At 34.3% G+C, this 26,914-nt stretch overlaps 2 protein-coding genes across 2 annotated transcripts; both read right to left on the minus strand.

The window, feature by feature from the left end:
* Positions 1-1,143: 1,143 nt before the first annotated feature.
* LOC127850925 (adhesion G protein-coupled receptor E1-like) lies at positions 1,144-6,455 on the minus strand. Its single transcript, XM_052384327.1, has 14 exons — positions 6,337-6,455; positions 6,034-6,153; positions 5,619-5,741; positions 5,203-5,463; positions 4,675-4,935; positions 4,277-4,561; positions 3,988-4,103; positions 3,743-3,801; positions 3,477-3,616; positions 2,899-3,027; positions 2,520-2,661; positions 2,299-2,363; positions 1,964-2,046; positions 1,144-1,508 (listed from the first exon to the last, which is right to left on the minus strand). Exons 4-14 carry the CDS (start codon positions 5,417-5,419, stop codon positions 1,443-1,445), a joined length of 1,563 nt encoding a protein of 520 aa, XP_052240287.1. The 5' UTR covers positions 5,420-5,463; positions 5,619-5,741; positions 6,034-6,153; positions 6,337-6,455; the 3' UTR covers positions 1,144-1,442.
* Positions 6,456-6,690: 235 nt separating this feature from the next.
* LOC127849826 (mucin-like protein) lies at positions 6,691-20,044 on the minus strand. The gene is made up of 26 exons (XM_052382577.1): positions 19,880-20,044; positions 19,109-19,231; positions 18,703-18,824; positions 18,090-18,437; positions 17,690-17,915; positions 17,097-17,371; positions 16,564-16,777; positions 15,959-16,201; positions 15,642-15,779; positions 14,978-15,178; positions 14,442-14,693; positions 13,810-14,002; positions 13,442-13,611; positions 12,926-13,093; positions 12,559-12,681; positions 12,214-12,339; positions 11,747-11,881; positions 11,502-11,615; positions 9,564-9,824; positions 9,190-9,312; positions 8,942-9,067; positions 8,054-8,179; positions 7,699-7,830; positions 7,410-7,487; positions 7,035-7,211; positions 6,691-6,827 (listed from the first exon to the last, which is right to left on the minus strand). The coding sequence occupies exons 1-26, from the start codon at positions 19,953-19,955 to the stop codon at positions 6,691-6,693; spliced, it is 4,407 nt and encodes a 1,468-aa protein (XP_052238537.1). The 5' UTR covers positions 19,956-20,044.
* Positions 20,045-26,914: the final 6,870 nt, after the last annotated feature.

Raw genomic sequence — 26,914 nt, forward strand, 5'->3', positions numbered from 1 at the left:
ATTGTGTAAAAACTTACCTAGAATTATGAAATCGAAATTAAATTGGAATGACATGTATACCGCCTTTTAATACACTTGGTGATTTTTCTAACGCAACACTTTTTAAAACTTACATATCTCAGTTATGAGTAAATATTTTTATTTAAAATTGCACATGTGATCATTTGACTACAATATGTGCAAGCTAAAGATAAAATCACTCATCCGTGACGATCGGACGCTTTAGTAAGTGGTAAAGGTAGCCTGTAAAATGCAAAGTGCGCGATTGCGCTCCTGAATATTCATACGAGCTATATTGTTTTGTAAATTAATTTTGTGTTTTCCTTGTATTAGAACCCACCTATAATAATTAAATTGAAATAAAACTAGAATTGAATCGCTTTTCAACATGTCCACGTGCAAAAATATAGAACCACACCTTCCCCATGTGCTAAAGCGTCCAATCGTCATGGATGAGTGATTTTATCGTGAGCTTGCATAGAATGTAGTCCAATGATTGTATGTAGAATTTTAAATCATTATCATTACTCATAACTGAGATATTCAAGTTTGAAAAGTGAAACGTTAGAAAAGTCTCCAAGTGTACATTGTATTTACAATATTCATTCCATGCTTCGGTAGTGTAGAATTGGTTTGTACCAAGTGGTTTATACTCATTACCGTCATGATTAGTGTAAAATGCTTGCAATGGATTAAGAAAAGTATAAGCTAATATCTAATGATTATAAAAAAATATAAATAAAAAAATAAAAAATAAAAAATTGAGGAATATGTTGCAGGTTACATCTTAGTAATCGTGCATTACAAATAATTTACCAAATTTTATATTCTCTTAAGATTATATTTGATATATAAAAGTATATATCTAGTATATTGTGTTTTCTTGAATACATACCATAGGTATATACAAATGTTTCATATTATTTAGTTTTGTCATGAGCAAATATAATGTGATATATTGTATTTATACTCGGTGCATATTAAATATTTAATAATAAAATATAATAATACAATCTTTGAAATTTGTAAGCTTTCACGTTCAAGTACACAGCAATATTCAAATTAAAATATACATATATTATATATATATGTTCGTCTTTTATCATAATTATATTTATATTTTTTAACATTCCGTACATGATATATGATTACACATATAAAACAGCAAGTTCTACGTTGACTACGTCTACAGAAAAACCGAAATGTCTAATAATGTGCAAAAACTCATTTCAAAGTATAAACATGTACATTCGGTATAAACCAAATGTTAAACAGCAAGTTCTACGTTATCCATTTTTGCAGGTTTTTGAGTGAAATTTTGTCATTAAAAAATATGAATTCAACCTATACTCGTATATCAATAACATAGTATAGTTCAAAGACAGTTTTAAATCCCACGACAGTAGTTCACATTGACAATCTGAAAAGATAATGTCTAAAAACTAGTTGAAAGAATTGGTGCGCTTTTGGTTCTGAGCGAGTCTTGGCAGCTTGAATGAAGTCGCAGACTGAAACACAATCATGTATTAATTCTTAATTTCGTTCCTGTATACACTTGCTTGAACGTGCATTTGTTATGTTTACGTCTACATAGCTAATGGCTTGTATAATACAATTCATTATTATACGTTAATCGAGGCATTGTATACATTTACGAACATTGAAATGCTCGCAATGAATTGTTAAGTGGATACCATATGGTATATATACATGTTTTCGTAAATGGCATATGTAATAAATATATATAAAAAAATATAATTTTATTATTAAAACTAAGTCTCAACGATAATTATATGCAATTCAAAGGTCATTTAAGTTGACAAGTGAATATGCAATATGGTTATCATTCAGTGACTTAATTACTTGAACACGTATTTGTTTAAACATTCAACACATACACAGTATCTTAATTTTCTTATTGAAACATTTAAAACAACAACAATTAAACACATTTAAAACGTACTCGGTCGTGTTCGTTGGGGTAGCTACCACTTAAACCTAGTGCCAGGGATCGCCATGTCCTATATCTGGAAGCATCTGGTGCACCTTTTAACATACATAATCAGGAGAATCACTGAGTACTAGAAAGCGACCGTTAAAACATGTTATTAGAAGGAAATTGTGAGCAATTCATAATACAATTTGCTAAACAGTGGAAATAAAATATTTGGATATTCAACTGTATTTATCCATTGTACAGCCGTGCAAAGTGTCTGAATCCCCAAAGTGGGGGAAAGTAAAATGTTTCAAATGACACACGACACATATCACTGGAATCATTATTTTAAATAGAATTACCATAGTTTCGACGACTCTCGACACCTGGCAACTTCAATACCTTTTGATCGCCATGTTGCAATGCTCTGAAAAGAGAAAATGGACTGTATTCTACATTTATCTATAAATATAAATATAATTAAGATTTTAGCAAACGATGTTTAAAAAAGCTTTCTCAATTGATGGATCAAACTTATAAAGTAATATGTTATTATCAAAGTCATCAATAAGTAGTTTCATACCTATTGTTAAAAGCTTCTTTCTGCTTGATCTTCATTGCAGTTCGGGCCTTTCGTTTGTTCAGGGCGTATACCGCTATTATTATTCCGAGGAGTAATAACAGGCCTATTGATACCGTCACTCCTACGATCAGTCTGATCGAGTCTGCATGATAACAAAATAAAATTAGCGAGTAGGGTAGAAAACACAACAGTAAATGTAATGGTTCATAATTTATAAAGAGATGTCTATACATGGATGTCCTTCTTTTTAGACGACAGAATACCCATACATCCGACAATAATTTGTATGGGTTTAAAAAAAAAGTTAACCGTGCAAAAAAACAATTTCAATAATAAGTCGAACATGTATTTATACGGTAGCTGTAGGCAATACTTTTACCTGTCGAGACCATTGGATTTTGAACACATTTAGCGATTCCTTTTTCAACAACACAAGCCATACTAAAACCACAGTCACCTATAGCAACTTGGTATACGTCGCACACCACTGACGAATTCGCTAGTCCATCTGCGACATGATATCGTGAAACAAGATTAAAGACGTGTAGTGTTCTGAGAAAACTGGGCTTAATGCATGTTCGTAAAGTGTCGTCCCAGATTAGCAAGGGACGACACTTTCCGCCTAAACGTGATTTTAGGTAAGGAGGGACTTCATTGAAAGTAAAAATTCCATAAAAGCGGAAAGTGTCGTCCCTGATTAGCCTGTGCTGACAGCACAGGCTAATCTGGGACAACACTTTACGCACATGCATTATGCCCAGTTTTCTGAGAACTCGACTCATATGATCAACCTTTTTATCAAATCAATATATTAACAAATTGTAGCGCGCCAACAATTTAACAAACGTAATTCATGGTAGAGCATAATCATGTGTTACATTTTTTGAAGGTAATTAATTAATCCAGTTTATTACGCTGAATGAGCAAACATGTCGAAAGCGAAAGCTGTATATGTACCTGACACCGCTGATACAGTTTTGCCGTCAAATTCTAGATCTATGCCATTTACCATTTCCACAAAAGCATTGGAAACCGCTTTAGATGTGTTGGTAGAAGGGACGTAATACAGTGTGTAGTCTACGTGTAAGCTTCCTGTCCTGTAATGTTTTATATTAATAAGTTTATATAAGTCATGGGACAATATGAGATGTGTCTTATCACTGATTATAGCTTTACATGATACTTTTCTTAATAGTTATTAACTACAATACACAGCGACTTACCTGAGAGTGTTGACCACAACAGTAAAGCCCTTGATGAAACGCGACCAATATTGTCTTAGCTGCAGTAAAGAACAATACATGTGAAATTATGCAACCCGTATACATATACATGTTGTTTTATGTTTACATGACAAATATGCATAATTCAGTTTCCTTAATTAATGTATTTCTGCTTTGAAATGTACAACAACATATTTGAAGCACCTGCATAATATCATTCTGAACAACAGATCAAGATAACCTACAGAGGATACGACTTTTTCCGCATACACTGCAAAGGTGCTTTCAACAGACAAATTAATGTCGTTGTCGGGAATGTTCAATGTTATCTGGAGTTGCAAAGCCTCTTGTCCTTCTGAAACTAATTAACACTTCATTTTAGCAATAAACTGTTAAAATAGGGTTTAAAAATACAATATGCCGCCAACGCTCAATATCAACTTACGGTCATCAAAATAATGGTTGCTAACATTTCGTTTATTAAGAGGCAAAATTAAACTGTAGGACAATTTTTTTTAAACAATCACCACTTACGTTTTGAAACATTTTCACACAATCCTCTTGTTTCATGTAAAACAAAACCTTTCTTGCAGAAACATTTGTACCCAAGCAAGGTATTGTGACAAAATGCATTGGAATCTGCGCAAACATCGGCGTTGCATTCGTCGATGTCTTCTTCACACGTGTTGCCCTTCCAGAATGCGGTACACAAACACGACCCACTGACATGATCACATGACTGGGTCGGAGTCAGTGTGTTATCTGTTTTGCACGGGCAGGGCAGTGAACATCTGTCACCATAGGTGTTGTCTGAACAAGCTGTAAACACCATGTTCGTTGAAAATGGTAAAAATCGTGTGGGCATAATATGTAAGATGGTGAATGGTATTATTAAAGATGTACACAATTGCTAAAATGAAATCGCATCGTACCTAGGCATTTGTTTCCAAGTAAGCTTCTTTTGGAACCAATGTTACATATGCATTCGTAGCTCCCGATTGCTTCAATGCACGTTGAATAAGCAGAACACGTTGTAACGTTGTCGCACTCTTTGACATCCTCATTGCACGTCCTGCCCGTCCAACCCAGTTCACAAATGCACGAGCCGTTGTTCGTTTTACATTCTGCCGTGTGTGCCATATCGCACAGGCACGACTGGCTACAATCGGTTCCAAAGCGACCTTGTTGACACTCTGAATAATATGATGAACTAAGTATACAAAAGGATTGGTACAAATTAAATGGATAAACAGAACGGTATAAATGAGGGATAAGTAAAGAAGGGAAAATTATTATGAAAGTTGTTTATTAACCCATACTTTCAAATTTGCTTTATTTATACACACAATAATATCAAGTTTATCAAGAAGTGTAAAATATTGGCTATATGTTCATTAGGTGTGCTTATAAGTTGATATATTATTGTTTAAAACAAGATGAATAAATGATTAAACACGTACCTTGGCATTGTCCGAAAGCGTTTTTAAGGTACCCTGCATTGCAATCGCACGAGTATTCACCTGGCTTGTTGTCACACGTTGAAAGCGCCGGGCAAATGTTAGCAGTTGTGATGCAGTCGTCAATATCTTCGTTGCAGAAAATGCCTGTCCATCCTTTCTTACACGTGCATGACCCAGTAGTTCGATCGCACAGATTTGTATTTGTAACATTGCACATGCATTTGTTTGCACAATTTTCGCCGTATGTCCCTTCATTGCACACTTTCAAAAAAGAAAACAAGAACGTACTTATCTTCTGTTGATGCACATTTATAATATAAGCATCACGTTGAAAAGTTGATTTGATTTGAAATGACAATCAATAATGTCAAACATGTCATGTTAACAATAAATGAAATATAATGTGTAGTTTTTACCCTGACAAACGGCATTTTCGTCTTGCAAGAAGTAACCAGGTTTACACTGACACAAATAGCTACCAACAGTGTTGTTGCAAATCTGGTTACATCGATGCTGTCCTGTTTTACACTCATCAACATCTGAAACGTTTATTTCGCACCATTAACAATTTTCTTTGAACGAACCACAATTTATCATGTGTTTATTAAATATGTATTGGAAATGTAGCATTATAATACGCATTAATAAATTAAATAAATTAAAGTATTTACCCTTCTTTAGTCGCAATAATGCTACGGTTGCAATATAAGTATTGTTACACATGTATCGTGTCTAAGCATGAACAGTAGCATATATGTAATTCTGAATTATACATGCCAGTTCCATCTACTGAATAATTATAATTCGCGTGTTATTGAGTCGATGATATACCTGTACAAACTGGACCATTGTATCCTCTCGGGCATACACATACTACACTGCCGTCAGAAATCGAACAAGTAGCATTTGCAGAACAATTTGCTTTTTGCTCGGTGGTACAGCTTTCTGCCGCTGAAATATGAACAAAACCCATATTCGATACATGACATTTTTCTAATTTAAAATTTACATTGATGGTATTGAACTGTATGCTTTGAATCTGGTCATTGTTCGGAAATCGTTTTGTGTTTCTTGTTGATGTTTAACAATTATATATGATATGTGATAAATTATCAGAATGCTATTTATACGTACGTATGCACGACTTTCGGTCGAAAAGGTCAAGGACAAATCCCGGCTTGCACGAACATCTGTAGCTACCAATTGTATTTTCACATTGTTGTTCACACCCATGGACTCCTTTGCATTCATTTAGGTCTGGTAAAAACAATTTATAATGCGTGCACACTTTCATTGTATTGGTTTTCATGCATATTACATTGCTATGGAGATTCAGAATGCGATTTCTTGTAAGATGTTAAGTGGCGAGATTGTTGTCGTCATTTTAAACCACGTACAACTTTATCAAACTTTCTGTATGCATTCGTAAGGATTTAAAAATAAAAAGCAAGCTAGCCAATACTGTAAATGTTATGTGTACATGAGCACTCATAAATATCCAATACCCAAGCATTGTCCTTGCTCAAGCAGGAAACCATCTCTACAGCTACATACGAAGCTTCCTTGTGTATTTGTACAAATCTGGCCACAGTTATTTAGGCCTGCATCGATGCATTCATTCACGTCTGCATTAGGAAAATGTTGAAACTATATAACTATACTTAGACAGTAACACACTAATTAAAAACAGTTTGTATTTATACGAGATTTTTTAGTTTATATGTCATTTAAATGTATATTGTATTACAACAAATATAGTCATTATTTACACTTTGTTAAAGATACATTTAATTAAGAACATTTTAATTGAACTTAAAACAACACGCGCATACCCTCACAAAGCCCTGACGTTGAATTTCTCCTATATCCCTCTCTGCATACGCAAGTTGCGTTGCCAGGTGTATTTAAACAACGGGTGTGCGGTTCTTTGCACGTCATCAGGTTGTCTGTGCATTCGTCTATGTCGACGTCACAACTAACACCCGACCATCCCGAGTCGCAGACACAACCTTTGAAAAGTATGATTCGTTCAAAGGGAACTTTAATTACATCGTCAAAAAGGCTTTGAAACATGTGGAACTTTATATAAACGTATAAATTAACAATTCGTGTCCAGTTTAGAGGGTTTTGATTTATGTCAAATACACAATTATATATAGCGTGTAGAGCAAACAAACAAGGACTTAACGTGTAAACGTGTTACGTACCAACTTTGTTGTTACACACACCATGGATACAGGAACAACTCTGTGAACAGTCTTTCCCGAAGTGATATTTGTCACAAACTGAAAATGGATTGAGTAAGTACACTATTAAAATAAGCACCACTGGTCAATGGACAATCTTGTTAATAATCTATAGAAATAGAAGTTAGTTATTGTTTAACAAACATACATGCTTATGCACAATAAATCTGTTATTTTAGGTAGATTTGCGACACATAAAAACGCAATCACTGAGGATTTAAAATATGCAAAAATCACAACCAGACATCACCTGCACAGGAACGTTTGTCGTTTTGAAGTTTCATTCCTATGGGGCATTCGCAAAGGAATGAACCGTGTGTGTTGGTGCATGTTGCGGCACTAGAACATTTGTTTAATGTGCTGTTCAAACACTCGTTGATATCTGTAAAGATATATGGTGGATGTCTTATATGAAAAAGTGAACGCAACACGTTCTTATAATGAATGAAAGAACATAACGGCTGACGAAGCAATTAATTTATCTTTTATTTATATTCTTTCTGATCACCAAGCAACGTGTACTATATTAGCTAGTCGGATTGTAGTCAATGTGCGAAACATGTTCAGTTAATCTTGATATATTGTAAAACCTAATAAATACAAACCATGGCAGGAGTGAGCATCGTCGCCAAGCTCGAATCCGGAATTACACTTACAGGATGCCTTCTCATCCGTAACAATACAGTAACCGACGCGTGTCAAATTGCTGAATACTTTGCAAACGTCTTTGACTGAAATGTGTTCGATAAAACAATTTTTTTGGTTGAGCTCTGACGAATCATACACCCTTCAATATAATTATGCAAATAGTTTATAATGATTGTTAGTAAGATAAAATTATATATAATACAAATGAAAAAATAAATTAATAAGTAAAAATTTCATATAATAACAACTATCATTTGTATTGTTATTATTTAAGTAACTTTAAAAATGCTATAACACTATTACATGAAAAATAATAGTTTACACATGTAAATATCTTTCAATCAGCTGTCGTCAATCGCACCACGCTATCGTCCAGTATTTATCTGTGTTTGACGAGAACGCTCGCGCTCATTCGCGGACTTGACGTTGCAATGTATTATTGAACGCTAATAAAGCAGCTAACTTTAAAATGTAAATAAATATGAATATACATTTTTTTCATAAAAACGTCGTACTTCTTTCTCTGATTTATAAAGAATGGTACACAGCTGACATTATCAAATTGTATTTGACTATAGGGCTGTCTACTTGGGCTGTCTACTACTCTAGGGTAAGTCAGGTGTGTAATCGTCCAAATATATCAACGTATTGTATACAACTATGTAAAATAAGCTATTATTATTATTATTATTATTATTATTATTTAAGCAGCAGTAGTAGTAGCATCAAGACTCATCAGTATCACGATTCTCATAAAAATTATCGTCGTCATCTGCATTACTTAAGTAATAATAGCAGTTCTGTTGAGATTGTATTTTTTGTTATTACTTTGTTATTGGTTTTACCTTTCCTACAAGTTCTTCTATCATCATTGAGACGATAACCAAAATAGCAATAACAGTTGTAAAAGCCTGGGTGGTTTTCACACATCTGTTCACATTCGGCGACACCCACATCGCACTCATCGATATCTTTAAAATAAAATAGTTGTTTAAGATGTTAAAAACGGCTGTTTTTGTTAATCAAATATATTGCATAAACTCTTATTTAATATGTGCCTATATGTTTATTTTGCGAATAACGTGTGTAATACCTCTACAATGGGTCGAGTTGAGTCGCGTGTAACCCGATTCACAACCGCATGTGTAACTCCCGTCTGTATTTCGACATGTTTTTGGACATACATTTAGCACTGGGTCCAAGCATTCGTCGATATCTAAAGTAATACATTATATATATAATAGTAACATGAGAAAAAAATCGGAATCGTATGTTTATATTCATTTGAAGCGAATCTTCTTCAAAATGTTTTAAAGTGTTAAAAACTCTAACGTAAGCAAGACGTTAATATATGCATCAGGAATCCACAATTCATCCATGAGGTGTTGTAAATGTCCACGTGTTACATTGATAGGTGGGAAATGTATACACGTATGCATGTATTATATATGAATATCGTTAACACACCTCTGCAAAAACCATCCGAATCTTCACGATATCCAGGGATGCACTCGCATTTGAATGACCCAATACTATTGTGGCATGTTTTACGCACATCAGCGCATATTCCTAGATTTCCAAGGCATTCGTCTATGTCATCGTCACATGTACTTCCGGTCCAGCCGCTAAGACATTCGCAGCCTCGTGTTGGATTACATTGCGCTGCCCCTCGTCCGACACAGTTGCACATTTGCTCACAATTGCGTCCCCAGTATGGTACCACGCATGCTGAACATTAAAGAAATATAAATATTTATTTACGCTAAATCATTTCGAAGCCAATCAGCATTTGAATTTGTTAGTTTTTTTTTGTTAGCTTTAGTGTACAGAATCTATTAACAAGTAATTAAAATACAGCACTCTCGCATATATTAAAGCGAGTACAAACGATATTTATGTTTAAATTTTATGCTCGTTACCTTAAACACATGAATATGACCCAAGAATGGTTAACAATAATTAATGTAGTTTCCTTTGTCCTTTTTTCGACAGTACTACGAAAAGCATTTTCAATAACATGAAAATCTATTTCCGTTCATTGTCTTGTACTATTTCTTTTGATGTTGTATTATATTTCTATTCAACAATGTTGAATATGATTTTAAATAAAACCGATCTATTGACTCCTTTAAATATTCGCAACTAACATTATTTAATTTTACATGGAAAAACATGCCATTAATTCACCTATTCTGGAAATAACAAAAACATTGCATAACTTTGTGCATATGAAAACTCGTTTACATACAATAAGCATACACGTGCTTCTCATAGCCGACTAAATATTTTAGTGAATAAGCTTTTGCGTGTAAGAAAAACGTTATACAAATTTTCACGTTATGTAACTATATTTCTCTTCCTTATATATGTTTCAGGACATATGATTTTCGGAGAGCAGAAAAACGGTTAATATTCATACATACCCACGACGTCAAATAAGCAACACTATAGACATATAGGTTTATTTGAGGTAATACACAAGATAATTCAATAATGCGTAGCTTGTTGAAACACAGATTTAGATATACAGTATGCAACACAACACAAGATTTGTATAAAAAGAGTAAATACATCATGAACATCATAAACCTGATTGAAGGTGAAAATTCAAAATGTGATTAACGGTCGAAACTCGTGACAAATTTGTGAACCAGCCCTTAATGCGCTCTCCAGAAATATTCAAAACAATGTTTGTCCTTGAAGTATAAGAAAGAAAGCTCTATTCTTTCGTTAATAATCCAGTCGAGACATAATATTCTATTAATTTAGGCAGTATTTTAAAATATGTTGAATAGGCCCAATTATAATAACAAGTACGGTACTGAAAAATCATTTAAAACCACTCTCCGTTTTATAGTTATTTAGCAGTAACAATTTATTTAATTTCAACAAGAGCTTTTTTACAGCGATTTCATCCACGTCTAAAAACCATCCCAAGTGTATTTACGATACAAGAAATGCATGTATGAAAGTATAACAGTTCAATTCATTCTTGAGTAAATGTGTACTTAATACAAATCGTACCACCTAATATTCAAGTTTATATCTTTAACGCTTTCTAAGAAATGAATGAAAAATGTTTATACAGTGGATGTTGACCCCGCTCAAAATGGTTTATTAATAAGTGATGACAACTCCGATATTATGAAGCGCCGAAAGATGGTAGCAGACTGCACTTTCCTTCATCAAAACTTATCTAAGATGTTTTTAAGATTTTTTTCGGCACAGTTATGCGAAATATTAAGGACAATAATAATGCTGTTGACGTTATTAAAGGCATACGAACAGACTATTGGATATACGGATTGATAATTGTTTAGGCTTTCCTAATGTCAAAGATGCAACATTCAATATTGTATCGCTATTGATGGTCAACAACATTAACTGCTAAGAAAAATTTCTTACGTTCACAGGAGACTGAATCAACAAGTTGAAATCCCGAAAGGCAACTACACTTGAAGCTTCCTACTGTGTTAGTGCATTCTTGGGGGCATATATTCTGTTCGCATTCGTTGGTATCTGAAGCGGTAAATTAAACACACACAGTTACATCCAGCAGAATAAAGTCACAAGATGATATACCATTATTAATTCATTATATTCAAATGATCAGTCATAATTTTATAGGCGTAATGCCTGTTTTTACTAACCCTGACACCGAAGTGTTGTCCTATTGAAACTGTAACCGGCATCACAGAAGCACGTTGTTTGATTGTTTTTATCTAGCACACAACCTGACGTGTTGTTGCAGTTTATAGTAGCATTCGCACATGGGTCGATATTATCTGTTCCCAAAAGAAGTCATTATTAATTGAAATTGCAATATAAACAACATCAGTTTAGACTCGCGTGTTATACTAATACTTTTACACATATTAATGCGAATAAATAAAAACTTTGATTGTACCTGTTCGTATTTAGGAATACATTAATTGTTATTGGCAAACAAATCAATGGCTTTTGAGATTTAGCACTAAAGCATTACTTCTATTCAAATGAATCTGTTGCGATATCAATAAAGATACAAGCTACCGTGTTTATGTTTGTGACATAAATGTCATAACCTTAACTAAAGATGATTTGTTAATATAAAATAATTGATATAACATCGAAATACCTATTTGACATCCCCACTCTGATTCATTGAAGACATACCCTGCTTGACATTTACATCTAAATCCACCAATTGTGTTTTCGCAGACCTGTGTACAATTGTGTGTCGCCTCATTGCATTCATTGATATCTGGATTAACAAGTCAACATAACATAATACGTTTGATTCAAAAGCCCCGCACGTGTAGTCGAATATAATTCATTGATCCTTCTTTAATGTTTGGAGTACAAGTATTCAGGTATCTCAGAAAACGGACGTTTAAGTTTTAGCTTTTCATATGCACAGTATCCTCATTTGCTTTTATTTTTTTCCACATTTTTGTGTTCAATAAGCACACTGTTTCCTTACCTGCGCATTTGCTTGTATTAGTTAAATATTCTCGAAATCCTTCGTAGCAATCACATGCAAAACTTCCTTCGCTGTTTAAGCATGTTTGATCACACGGCTTGCTTGTGTTACATTCATTTATATCTGTGGAATATAAACTTTATGAATACGCCGAAAATGACATCACCATAACATTCGCTTAAATATTATAACTAGAGAATTCACACAACTCTAATGTCATATGATTATAAAAGGCGTTATAGAAATTTCATCTTTACCACGCGTTAAAATACAATCACCTATAATATTACTTTTCATGCTTCAAGTTCAGCCTTTATGCGCTCGCGTTCAAGCAAAAGCATTTTATTCACAACATACGCAACTTTACCTTGACAATCATCCGTGTCTGGATCCTCTTCAAAACCATCTGGACAAGGAGAACATATGTACGTCCTGTTTTGATTAATCTGCTCAGCAACAGAAAGTCTAGTACAATTTCTTCCCCGTGAACACGGACGGTCAGCACATCCGTCAAACACATTTTCGCAATCCACTCCTAAATAACAATGATGTATTTTATAACAGTTACAACAATGAGGATAAATTAAATTTCATTTCTTCACGTTCGGTAGCAGATTCCTTCCACAACTTAGCGATCGACTTGTTTAACCAACGTCTGACCCTGAACGAGGTCATAACTTACACGACGTGAATTGATGTTCATAAAGTATAACTGTTAATTTTGATAGGTCGTTTACGTTTTATTTTCTGATGATATAACAAAAAAAATCTTACTATATACAACATTTACTATTCATGGGGTTGCGCGTATTAATAAAAGCAAATCGCTTACAAAGCCTAAATACTTTGAAATGTCGTTTGTGTTGAAATTGAATCAACATACCACTGTATCCGCGATAACAAACGCACTCAGAATATTTGAAATAAGCCTTCTCCCGTGGATCAGATCTTGTTTTTCCCGTACAGTAGCCCTGACCACTGCATCCAGTGCACAAGATGGTTGGAACTGTTTCTTGCAGAGATTTCCGTCCGTCAGTATTAACGGCAACAAACCTAAATAATCAACGAACTACTCGCTTATATGTTTCATTTTAAACTTTATAACACGATTATGTGTATCTGATGTTTATTAAAATATAAGAGGCCTTATTATTGTCGCCTAATAATGATTACATTTTTCAGATAGGAGATCCGTACCAGCATAGAAGTCAAAATACATTTAACATATACAAGCCTTAATCTCATACGTACCATATGTCGTGTGGTATCTGATTGGTTTGTCTAAAATACAAAGTTGTTGTTTCTTTGTCGTAGACAACCAAGGTTGTGTGGTTACCAATAATTTCTAAGTCTAAGCCTGCATCCAGTATCAATGAACAGGAAATATTTTGTCCAACGGTTACATTCACGGTGCTACATGTATTCACTGTCGGCATTACCATTACTGAAAAAACAACGTTTTATGTTTACTATGATGGGACATATTTGTATGCATAATATTGTCATTGAATGTGTTTATTTGTTTTTGTTCAACAAGCTAGGTTAGGGGAGCCTGATTCTTATAGTTTTGCTTATTGAAAAACGATACAAAAATAAAACATGACGCATTAAAAGTATATACTATGACACACTTTTTGTATAGTGTCCATAAACACGATTAATGGTGATGTCTCAACCAAGTAAATGTAGTAAGTATGCTCGATTGGAAAATATAGTCTTATACATTGTTTCGACAAATTCTATGCATTTCGTACGCACGGAATATTTAATGTGTTTGCAAATTAAACTCCAACCACGTTCATCAGAGCTTATGCTATATAAGAAAAATAAATGGCTATTTTACTGGATAGGTTCTTCAAAGTATAAACTTATGCTGGCAGTACCTATTTCTTTCCGTGTCGCATCTACGTCTTGACGTTTATTTTTTGTATTCTCAGCTACGTCGATGTTCAAAGTAAATGCGTAGTCAAATACGCATTCTACATTCTCTGATCCATTGCATGCCTTGTATGCTTTAGTAAGCGTTTCATTGTCCACAGTGTCAAGGAAACGTGGAACATAGGAAGCGTTGTGGTAATCGGAATGACTTTTACCATCTTCGTATATAAATACAGATGTATCATCGTTCACAGCCCCTTTACAAACAAAGTAAGATAACGTTACTCACACGAACAATTTGTCGCATATGCTATTTAGTGTTATCGGATAATACTGCTGATAATACAAACTTTTCTTAATGTTTTAATCCGCTTGAATTCCGCTTTAATCACTCTGAACATTTATTTTACATGTGTATTAAACTTCTTGAAAGGGTGAAGTCATCGGTCGGTTAAATTATATTACTTATTTGTACACTGAGGCTTAAGAACATGAGAATTGTATATTACATTGTACATACATAGTTTACAGAAGAACCTACATGATTGACCAAATAAGAATATTTCAGCGTCGCTAGCGTCTGCTCTAAGAACGCTTCCATTTGGATACTCAAAGTCGTTGTTTGGGTTACCGTCGAAATTACCAAGGAGACCGCGTATTTTTGTTTTATTTTGAAATGTTCTTGGTATGATGGTATCTAAAGAAAGCATTTCGGCCCCAACGCCTATAGTTAGCGTTATTTCTGTGAACAAAAAAGAATGATCAGAATGAATGTGAAATACTACTACTACTACTACTACTACTACTACTACTACTACTACTACTACTACTACTACTACTACTACTACTACTACTACTACTACTAATAATAATAATTATTATTATTATTATTATTATAATTATTATAATAGGAATACAAATCTAGAATAATAAAATAATTGTTGCAATTATTAAACTTCGTATGGCAGTATGTGGTCACTCTGTGTTTGTCACATCCATTAGACTTTCTCTTGTAAACATGTTTATGTATTGTATTTGTGAATTAATCTTTTTTCTAAAGGATGTATGTTTTGTATATACTTCAAACGCATGATGTTATTTTATTAATATGTAAATGACGTCCAATATTCTGTTTTAATAAATTAAACCTTTCAATAATAAAATACATATGCAATATCTGAATATATTTTATACGTCTGATTTACCTAAGGCAAGAAAAGACACACGCAAAGAGCCGTTGTCACCATGGATGGTAAGTGTAGATGTTGTGAATTCAAAGAATTCGTCTACAGATTTCCGACGGTCTGGCGTAAGATCAATTCCGTTGCCATAGAGAGTGAAATCTTCAATAATAACATATACTCTTCAACAGATGTTGTTAAAGTAAATAACGTGATAACTTATACAATTTATATTTGCATGTTAACGTTACTCTAGTTTGACAAAATGAACTGTAGTGTACAAGCTATGATATATGTCGTAAAACAGTAAAGAAATAGTCGACATTACTGATAAGACTCACCATCTTTTTCAGTATTTAGCTCTATATGGATAGACGAGTTTAGATGATCTTTTGCTGCAAAAGCTGTGAAGATCGTTGCGTCTGATAGGTTACCATCCTTTTTAATTGCTCTTTCAGTTCTTGCTTGGAGTGAAAATGTGACATTCGATGCGTCAATGCTGAGCAATACGTATTCACCAAGACCGTTGAAAGTATAATTTGTGGCATCTAGTGTTCTAATATGTGGATCGCCCCAGAATGAACCTGCAATATGTATACACATTTTGATTGCATTCCTGTCGTTGTCATTTAGCAAAAATTACTAAGCAATTGATATACCATTAACTTACATGTTTAATCTAGAACGATCTTGCAATCAAGAGGTCATTTATCCAAATTATTGTTTTAGGGAATCATTTCACAACGTGATTCTTTCCACCAATTTTATGAATGCATTTATTACACATCGCAAACGATAAATTTATTTAAACACACCAATAGTTCACGAGAGAGATTTAAATGGACATGGTAACATAACCGCGTATACAATTTCTGATTAAGTTAATTCAATACATATATATATATAATAACACTTGTAGTAAAATGATTAGACATGTAAAACATACCTAGGTTATATGGCGATGTTCCATAGCAGGTTCCTGGCGGATGAAGCTGATAATACAAGTCGCAAAAGTCAGATTTATTGCAGCATTTGTCCTTTGCGGTAATGTCCTCGATTTCGTGGTCGCGCGCTGAGGCTGAAGGATGTCGGATATAAAAGCCTCCTGCTAAAGGTTGCTCATCGATAAATTTTAAAGTTGTTCGATAGTAACAGCAAGACTGGAATAAAATAACAACGCTTTGCAAAAACATAATTCCAGCAAAAATATGAATCTTTAAAAATATTACCGGGACAGAAATTCTAGTGAACATTCGCTTGATCTGTTTATATACAAGGCAATTGTTTTTGAGCTCTGTTGACGACTTCTTGTCAGTCGCTAACATAACATATAATGAATATTGAGTTTACTTTTAGAAGAGGTACTATACAACATGAACGTTCTAAAATCGTCAGACAAAATTACATTCAATAACTAATGTCAGAGCTTGCTTCTACAATTGGAAAACTTGTATCCGACTAAATGAAATTAATGTTCACCTTTCCATAAGGTTTATATGTCTCTCCAAACTGCATATCCACGCACAAAATGCCCTTATCCGTGTTTCTCCCTATCAAGCGTTGAATTGACCAAAACCAGGGATCCCATTGAGCTAAACTCACATCACATGGGCAGTTGGGAAGCCGTGGGGACAGTGTATGAAAGCTTTCCTTGTGTTTCACGTTTCTGTTGAACCACAATAAACAGTCGATGGCGGGATTAGACAAGGATGTGCTGGTTGAGCTTATGGTCCTTACCAATAAGCCGCGTATTCCTGCAATAAACACAAATGTTTACAAAACGCACAGTCCAAATCGTGCTCTTAAAATCATTACACAATCATCATGGCATAAATTCGTTTTTTTCACTGGTATTGTTATCCATTATCAATGTTCACAATATGAATTGCGAAATAATATTATTCATTAAACAAATAAAAATCAGTAAGGTGGTTTAATAAAAAAGAAACGTATTCTAAGGTAATGTTATAATTATGTTTTATATTTGCCAGATATCATATATTCGATACATCCTAAATGTAAAGATAGAAATCAAGTGTGCACATATCATGGATAAATTATTTAACTAGTACCTCCAGATTCTGTTCCCAAATCCATTCGTAGGGCAGGAGTTTTAAATGAGAAGAGGTGATTGAAACGGGGACCATTTATGTCAGCATGACCGATCCACAGTGGGATTTGAAATCGAGAATCTTCAAATATATGGCTTAACCTCCAGTTCATTTGCTCGTGACCGTAAATGTGCATCGCAAATGTCAGTTGTCCACTGGAAATGATGACTAACTGGAAGGTTGCCGACTGTAAAGACAGACAAGGCTTATTGATATAATGTAAGCATGTTTGAGTTTATTGAAGTATGGGATAGGCTTTGATAGTTGTTCGAACTACTGCGCTTAATTTTGAGCGCATAAAGACATATACTGTAATATCGTATGTGTTATTTTGTCTTCAAATCTCATAACAGTATCTTACGCGTGTTCTATCAAATAAGGGACTCATCGGTTTCACACGATTCCAAGTAGCAATCAACACAAATTGTGCATCAAAGGACGAAATGTTTTCAATCTGTTTGAGTATATCCTCTAGATTTCGAATCTCCTTCGTTGTTTTTGATGAAAAGGGATAATCATTAAATGCATCATATGTTCTGTAATGTATGGACGATGTCTTGTCCAAGTAGATGTGCGAAAAGTATGCTGCCACAACTGGGTCTTTGATATGTATCGAAGGTTCAAATGAACGGCCGTTTGGATCTGGAAGAATTGTAGGCGTCGGATTTACGTATTTCTTGTCGAAACTGATAAGTCCGCTCTTACAAACCTGCGCAAATGGCAAAAACGATTGTTCACATAAATAAGGAGATAATTTCATTATTTATGCTATTAAACGTGTTGTAGTATGACTGGAATGTTCTTTTTACAACTAGTTTTAGAAATAGTTTGATTCTCAATGTACGAACGTATGGTTTATATTAAATGTTCCACTAAAATAACTATTCAAAATTGCAATTTGTGGTTAGTTATAAATTCTAATTATATACACCGTGATAATTTATTCTATATGCATCGGATACAACAATACTCACATGCATTGTATCTCTCATTTCGTTGAACACGGGTACAGTCGGTTTGAAAACAATCGGCTCACTACAATCATGTTCGTCGAGCAAAACATCGCCAGCATCAATTCCAAACGGCATTAATGGCACTTCAATCAATATAAAAATATACAAAATATAAACAGGCAAACGGTTAAAGTTCTTAATAACAAGAGAAATATATTTTTACTACTGCATAATGTCATTTCAAAAATTCAAACGTAACAATTGTGCATGCATATAAACACAATTTTCATATGTATTATGTTTAAAAGTTATTTGAAATGAGTCTGTTGTTATCTTAAAACCGTAAACCGTGGTTATTAAAAAGCAATATGGTGATTCCAATATAAACCAAGGAATGGTCAGAAAACGAAGTGGAAATATTACTTACTTGTATTGCATTTATTTGTGATGTGATCTATAACACCTGAGAAACATGCGCATTTACTATCTTTACAGATGGCATTTTCCGCTACACACTGTCTTTTGTCAGTACAGGTACCGCCTAGTTCAGCTGAAATCAATCGGATCATCGATAAATCACGCCTTAAAGGGACTTTTTCACAAATTTTGGCATGTTTTGAAGTTTGTCATTAAAAGCTTTATATTGATAAATGTAAACATTGGATCTAAAAAGCTCCATTTAAACATCAAGAATAAAATTAAAAAAGGAAACAAATGTGCCCACAGCAGGGCTCGAACCAGTGAACCCCGGAGTCCTGAAGTAAAAACCAATTAAACCGCTCGGCCATCCTGCCAAGTATATATGAAAGACGTATTTTATAGTTTATAAAAGCAATCTTTGTAGTTTCACAAAATTTAACGACAACAACAGAACTCTCCAAATTATTCAATCGTTTAACGTTGCAACGCTTTATATTTTTCATGTTTTTAAATCGTCATAAGATGCATATAATGGCTATATTAGACCATGGTAAATGTTCAGTATTACTGTTTGCTCACAAATATCATAACAAAAAACGAAAATTTCTGAATCTAAAACAACTTTTTTCAATTTTGTCAATTTACCAACACGTGAAATGATCCTTTTAATTCATAAGAGTACATTAAATGAGTAATTTTATACGTGCGTCGCATATGAATTTTCTAAGAATACGATTACAAACACTCTGTGTAAAACTAAATAACTGCAATAAATTACACTTCTTGATGCAAATGGGGCTTGCACTTGTCCATAACCCTGTACTGCCACACTGGGTGGAATCGTTTCCTTGCATAAGATATCCATCGTCGCAAGCAAAGCGTATCACAGATTTAAATGTGGTGACAATCGGTATGTTCAATATCCTCCCGTGTGTTGGCTCTGTGAAGTTCCCACAATCTAAGATAAATATCAATAATTGTATCATGTGATATGCAGAAAAAAACAACAAATCACTACACCATAACACACTATTAAAGTTGATGGTCCCTTACTTGTAAACGTAAAGCAAAAGAATACTTATACGGTGTTACGGGGTACTAAAGATCGCACATACAACTCTATATAGTTTAATATACCTTTGATACGGCAAGTTGAATTTTCACTCCACTTGCCATTATCTTGACACGTTATTCGGTTGCCACCCAAGAGTGTATATCCAGTATCGCACCTGAGTTCGAGAGAAGCACCGTACGTTGTTTTGTTTCCGGCAACGCTTCCATTAGCCAAATAGAAGCGATGACAATCTTAAATATTACGAACGATCGTTGTACTTTTATAATATTCCCAAAGACAGTACATACATTGTTGTATATGTTGTGAATAATGCGCACGCGTTTACATTTAATGTGCGTAAAAATGCATCGCTTTTTTCATAATACTTTAATGTTAGTTACAAAAATGACATTATACAACACACGTATGAAGAAATGGCTACCGATAAGGATACACGACACGGTCGCATTCCATCCGCGAGGTGCAACACATTCAACTGACATTGGTCCCTGTATGGCAAAGCCAGCATTGCATGTAATCCTTGCGATTGCACCCAGAGTTGTCCCGTTATCTGTGACTACTTCAGCATTTGATACTTGTAGCCTACCACAATCTATAATATATTGAGTTGCATATGTCAAATAAATGCTAAATAAATGTTACGAGTAGCAAAACAACGAGTGCGTCATACAAAATCAAACATGATATCGTGGTGGTTACCAGAGGGATCGCATATCGCTTTGCCAGACCAAGTTCCGTCTTCTTGGCATATGATGACGTGAGAACCGGACAGCGTATAACCTTCTGCACATGAAACTTTTACCACTGTGTTGAATAGTGTTGAGGAAGTGTTGACTCGACCTCTTGCCGGGGTTGGATCATCGCAATCTGTGCAATATATTAGCTATTCGTAGTCGCAAATCGACAGCTTTTAACAAATTATAAAATCGTATACAAGATAACTAATTTAGAGGCATGGTCATAGTTTCTTCAGTTTTGCGAGGCTTTGTCCGCAATGTTAGTATATTTACAACATGAGACGCAGAAAATCTATTTGATACCCAGCTGTACAGATAGTGTAATGAATGTTGTAAAATTTAAAGGGACCTTTTCACAGATTTTTTCATGTAATGAAGTTTGTCATAAAATGCTTTAAATTGATACATGAAATAAAAATTGGAAGTTTATAGCTTAAGTAAAAAACTAGGATAAAATTAAAGACATGAAAATAGAATAATCTTCAACTGGGTTCGAACCACTGACCCTTAAAGTAGAAGTCAAGCACGTAAACCACTCGGTCATCCGTGCTCAGTCAGTCTTTAGAGTATTATATACTTAACAGTAGCAATCCTCGTAATGTCAAAACAATAACGATAACAAAATAACTGTCCAAATCATCAATCTTTTTCGCGTTTGTAACGCTAAATAATTGCCAGGGTTTTATATCGTAAAAAGATTCATGAAATGGAAATTTAGAGAATCGTTAATGTTCAGATTTACTTTTTCCTCGTAAAAATCGTAACTACAAAGACAATTTGCAAATCTGGATTTTTTTCCATCGTGTCTATTAACCAAAACGTGAAAAGTTCCCTTAAATGTAAAACCAAGGCACAGTGAATGTTGTGTTCGTAAAGTTAATTTTGCGTTTGATTCGCTTATTGATCTGATGCTTGATATTTAACAGAAAGTATATTATACGAGCAATGAAGAAATGTTATAGTCTTGTACAGTGTTTGTTTGTAAATACAACGGATATCAACTTATCACAAATGTAGCGTCGAAATGGTTTTAACGGGTCAAGTGGTGTAAGTTTCAAACATTTAATTAGCACACACTGTAAACATAAAGCTCTCAAATTATGTTGCAAGCTTAGTATTGATCTTCGTAACATACCTACAAGTTCACATTTAAGAACTTGTGTGAGGTTCCAATGGCCACTAGCTTCGCATTTTGAAGTCCACGAACCTCGTGGTTTGAACCCTGGATTACATCGGACAACTGCTACTTCCCCGAAAGTTGTTGCGTTACCAACATCTACACTCATATTGCCGATTACAAGATCACCACAATCTACAGATACAGGATAATTCTTTATAACATAATATAATAATTCTACATTGGTTACACGCTAAATACTGAGTGATGGAAGCAATTCATGACTTTCGTTTTAGCAATAACCCTTTAATGTATGTCTACTTTGATTTATTTGATTGAGATCGTTTTATACGCACTTTTGGTTTGTAAATATTTATGGGGAAAGTGTTAGATTCAGATGACCTCAAATCTGGGTAAACCACGAATGCTCTGCACTGACAGTTCCAATGCGGTAATCCCATTTTAGAACATTATGTATATAAAGGTAATGGAAAATACACCAATGTCTCTTCTGAAGGAGTTTTTGGAGTTGATTCTTCGGGGCGTCATTTGTTACAATAGTATAGAATTAGAAACTAACAACATCTATTTTTTTCATTGTGGATTAATATCGGCATACAAGGTCTAAATAAATAAAAAATCGTCAATCGTATAGAAGGCGCTCGCAAAAATCTTCATCTGTTATTTTAAAGAGTTGAAACAAAGGGATCAACCTTTGGAATTTTAAATGCCGTTTCAAGTGGTTGTATTGTAATTGCCTATATCTATGATTGGACATTAACGATGCGGATTTAATCGATTTAAACCTGCTTAATTATTACTAATAGTTGAGGTCTTAATGGTCAAAATTGGAGAAGTAATAAAGATGTTATATTATATAGTGACACATGATTTACTTCCAAAAAAATATCCAAATCATCTTTGAATCTGGTTTTACATACCAATTATATGGCATGCAGGATTTCCGGTCCACTTTGTGTTATTTTGGCATCGAATTACCGATTGTCCATATAGATTGTAGCCAGTATTACATATCACCATGATCACATCGTCTAGGTAATAAGACGTGCCATTACCTTTGCCATTAAGTGGTGTCGGATCGCCACAATCTGCAAACACGTACATAACACATGCATTATGTATATGTCTCTACTAACTCGTCATGTTATTACAGTTTATGTCAGCCATGCCAATTCATTTTCAACTAAATATATATGCATTTGCTGTTTTAAAGTACCCGTAGATTTTTCATTTAATAACATTTCAGTATATAACATTACTTATTAAGTTGCAGGAGGGAGAACCAGACCATTTTCCAGTTTGCAAACACGTTATCACATTGTCACCGTTTAGAAAATAGTCACGGTCACATGATATGCTTACGACCGTTCCCACGCTTGATTTCGTGTCATTGGCATGCCCATGAGATGGATTCGGATCACCACAATCTATAGGGTATGAAACACGCGTGTAAGAGTAATGTTTTTATGTTAAGCAATATTAAACATTAATATTAACATAGTATACATTTGATTTTGTGATTGACGATGAGTATTTAACTCAAACTTGTAGGATTATTGGAAGTGTACATGGTGTACTCGTTTTCAAATCTAAGTAAGATTTAATATTCCATACCGCTTGATCGAGCGTGTTCATGTACTCAAATTTTATATTTCTATTAATGCATTGCAATATGTCCTTTGTGGATGCTGAACGCAAACGCGTGGTACCTGTGCATGTAACACCCACGTCTCTGTTGTGATCGCAGTTGTCAAAAGTATCATACTGGCACTCATTTATGTGATACGTGTCAGGATTACACACCATGTTATCAACAAAGATCGGCCCGGATCCTCCACCTAATGCTGTATAGAATGCTCTGACCGGGCTAAAAACGAAGCGTGGAAATTTAGTAGAATTACATTAATATAATTATATCATTATTAGCATTATCATAAAAACGAAGAGGACACCAAAACAGAAATTGAGTATTTACTATGTTGATCTATGCTTATAATTTTGCAACACCATATACATTCTGATTGATTTTGTACATGTGTAGACAAATAAATAGATACTATTAGTAATAAGATATAGCTATTTTACGTACTAATAGCCAATCATGCTACATATAACATTGGCTTCTTCGAGTCCGAAGCTGTCGCTACAAATTGTACCCCAAGTATCAAACACTTTGATCTCAACTCTTCCGTCCGATTCGTTCATTCCACCAACAAGTCTTATTTCTTGAATGTGTAGTGGTCTAGCTGAAATTTTATGCATTTAACATTTTCAATTTCAATTTATATTTCTTTACACACGTTTAAAAGCAAAGAACGCGATATATTATAAAAGAGCTATTTTGACAATAACGCGTTTTATTAGTGCATTCCATCTAGGCAGTAAGCGATTTATGTTAGGAAAGATGCATGACCGACAATGTAAGACGAGTACTTACTGTATTCTTGACACTCTCCGATAGTTTGCCATCTACTACCGGTGCAGACCATCTGTAGATATCCGATGTAAGACCTGTAGTACTCACAGTTGGCATACAGGGATGTACCATTGAAATTGAAATAAGCCACTCCCCAATATGCCATATCGGGCTTTCCGCATTCTTAAAGTTAGACAGTATATCGGTATATTTTTAATCAAGTTATTTTACTCAATGTTTCGAACTAAACGTTTGCATGGTTCTAATACGGTAAATATATATTATAAACACCGGTATTGCAGGGAACAATTGTAATTGAATCTAAATTTTAGTTCAAATAAACATTTGAAATTTTAGTAATAAAAATTAACGGTGATAAATCATTTCTCTACAATTATCATGTTACATTACCGTTGCAAAGGACCGACACGTCTCTACTGTGACTACACTGATCCCATTTGGCGTACTTGCACTGGTCCAGACTAGTGTAATTGGCCTTGCAGTGAAGTTGATCGACGTGGATGGGACCAGATCCTTCACCAAATTTAGCTCCAGTGAAATAGACGGCTGCACGGAAGCTATTGTACACACATGATTAATATAAATAACAAATTTAATTATTCTAACACCCAATTGAATAAACTTGTTTAAAATAAAAACAAATTGTATCACATAAATGTTATTAAATATAAAACAGCCTGTGCGTCGCATACAAATGAAATCGAATGAGCGCAGGGCATGTCTAGCATGTTAACACTGATCGTTATACAACACTTATCATTTTATCCCACAGTATTGCAATATTACACAACATCGCACTCTCCGCAATTCAAAGAAGTATGCTTATGAAACAATTAGAAACAGTTATTTGTACCTTGAATTAATAGCTTTGCAAACGACATCTGCAGTGTCATAGTCAAAATCACTATCGCACACAGAGCCATAAACCCCATCAATGGCGAGTTCCACGCGACCAATGTTATGACTCGGTCCGCCAACAAGGCGAACTTTGGTGATATTAAGAGGTGGGTCTAAAATGTAACATATATATATATAGCGTAACAATATTTCCGGTCAAGATTGATTCGTTAAAATACATGTAAGACGTTTTCGTTCAGTGTAATTTTTAAATGCATGTGTATAAAATATGCATTAATCACGATTCGAAACCCAATACGTGTGCTCAAAAGTTATATCTTGAGGCTGATAATGCATGCATTATCAAAGACATGTAAATAGTAAGGTTGACCAGATGTGCGGTTGATATGGAATGGCAAGTTTAAGTTGAATTTAGTGGTTGCCAATCATACCGTCGAAGTATTAACATATTTTTTTAAATTTAGATTGCTGGTAAAAACACGAAGGGCTTTGGTTCTTAAACAGTCAGCATGATTCATACTCCCAAATATCCCGGATCGCTAGAAACAAATGCTTACTCTCCCACATGGTCCTTGCTAGACATTTGATTGCTTGGTCAGTATATTAGGTCGACTTTGGTATCAGTCAGATGTATAATGTATATATACTGAGTGAAATATTGGTGTTGTAATTTTGTTGTAATTTTGAAATTGTTCCTAAAGCCATACTTGAAACCGGAGCTCGGGCAACACGTCAAAATATGTCTTTATTTATTTTTTGTAAATGAACGTTTGTTTACTAAACATTCTTAAACAGCCTTATAGTCTGAAGTAAACAGCTGCCAGAAAGTCGTTATAGAAAGAAATATGATATCACTTTTTACACGCGAATGCCGTTATAAAACACATAAATAAATTAAGGCTATATTCCAGTTCCAAGCGTCTACTTACTTGGCGAACATATCGCTCTCGGATACGTCCAAGTCCCGTTCAGGCAGTGGGACGCGGAGATATTTGAATAGAATCCAAGGTCACAGGTCAGTGTTGCTATCGTACCCAGTTGAGAATACGTCAATGACCCTCCGGTCACATTCAATACGGGACATTCTATACATCGTATTCACAATATAAACGTTTATTTTAGAACAACGCCCAATCATTTACGTATCAATAGAAGTCTTTAAAGACGAGCTTTAAGTTTGATCTTAACAAACGTACGATTTGCTTTAATAGCATAATACAAGTTCTAATATAACTTCACAAACATGTATTTTTATTTATTATGTAACAGTATTCTAAATAAACACACCTGAACAAACCAAAGATATTGCACGATAGTTTGGACAATGAAATGGATAATGATTATATAAGCACTCTCTTATATGACTAGCATTTCTTGGGCAGCTCTGTATGTGAAGAAGCATGGGTCCATCACCGACTCCGTTGCTTGAGCAACAATGATGTTCTATAAAGCTAAAAGACAAAGAAAGCAAAACGTGCCGCAATTGCAGTCCTTTCATAATACGATCCAAAAATGAATTATAAATGAGTTTAATTTATAAGCATGTAGTTCGATGCAGTTTGTCTTCA

This window comes from Dreissena polymorpha, chromosome 11 (genome assembly GCF_020536995.1).
Source record: "Dreissena polymorpha isolate Duluth1 chromosome 11, UMN_Dpol_1.0, whole genome shotgun sequence".
NCBI lineage: Eukaryota > Metazoa > Mollusca > Bivalvia > Myida > Dreissenidae > Dreissena > Dreissena polymorpha.

Bases quoted from the DNA above. Each gene is read 5' to 3' on its own strand.
- LOC127850925 (XM_052384327.1), bottom strand. From the start codon at position 5,419: ATGTGCAATGTTACAAATACAAATCTGTGCGATCGAACTACTGGGTCA. The intron at 4,936-5,202 runs GTACGTGTTTAA...CATATTATTCAG, and splicing joins CGCTTTCGGACAATGCCAAG to AGTGTCAACAAGGTCGCTTT. The intron at 3,617-3,742 runs GTAAGTCGCTGT...AAAACATTACAG, and splicing joins GTTGTGGTCAACACTCTCAG to GACAGGAAGCTTACACGTAG.
- LOC127849826 (XM_052382577.1), bottom strand. From the start codon at position 19,955: ATGCAAGGAAACGATTCCACCCAGTGTGGCAGTACAGGGTTATGGACA. The intron at 18,438-18,702 runs GTGAGTATTGTT...CCATTTGCGCAG, and splicing joins AAATGAGAGATACAATGCAT to GTTTGTAAGAGCGGACTTAT. The intron at 13,612-13,809 runs GTACGTATGAGA...TTGATTATTTAG, and splicing joins CAGATACCACACGACATATG to GTTTGTTGCCGTTAATACTG.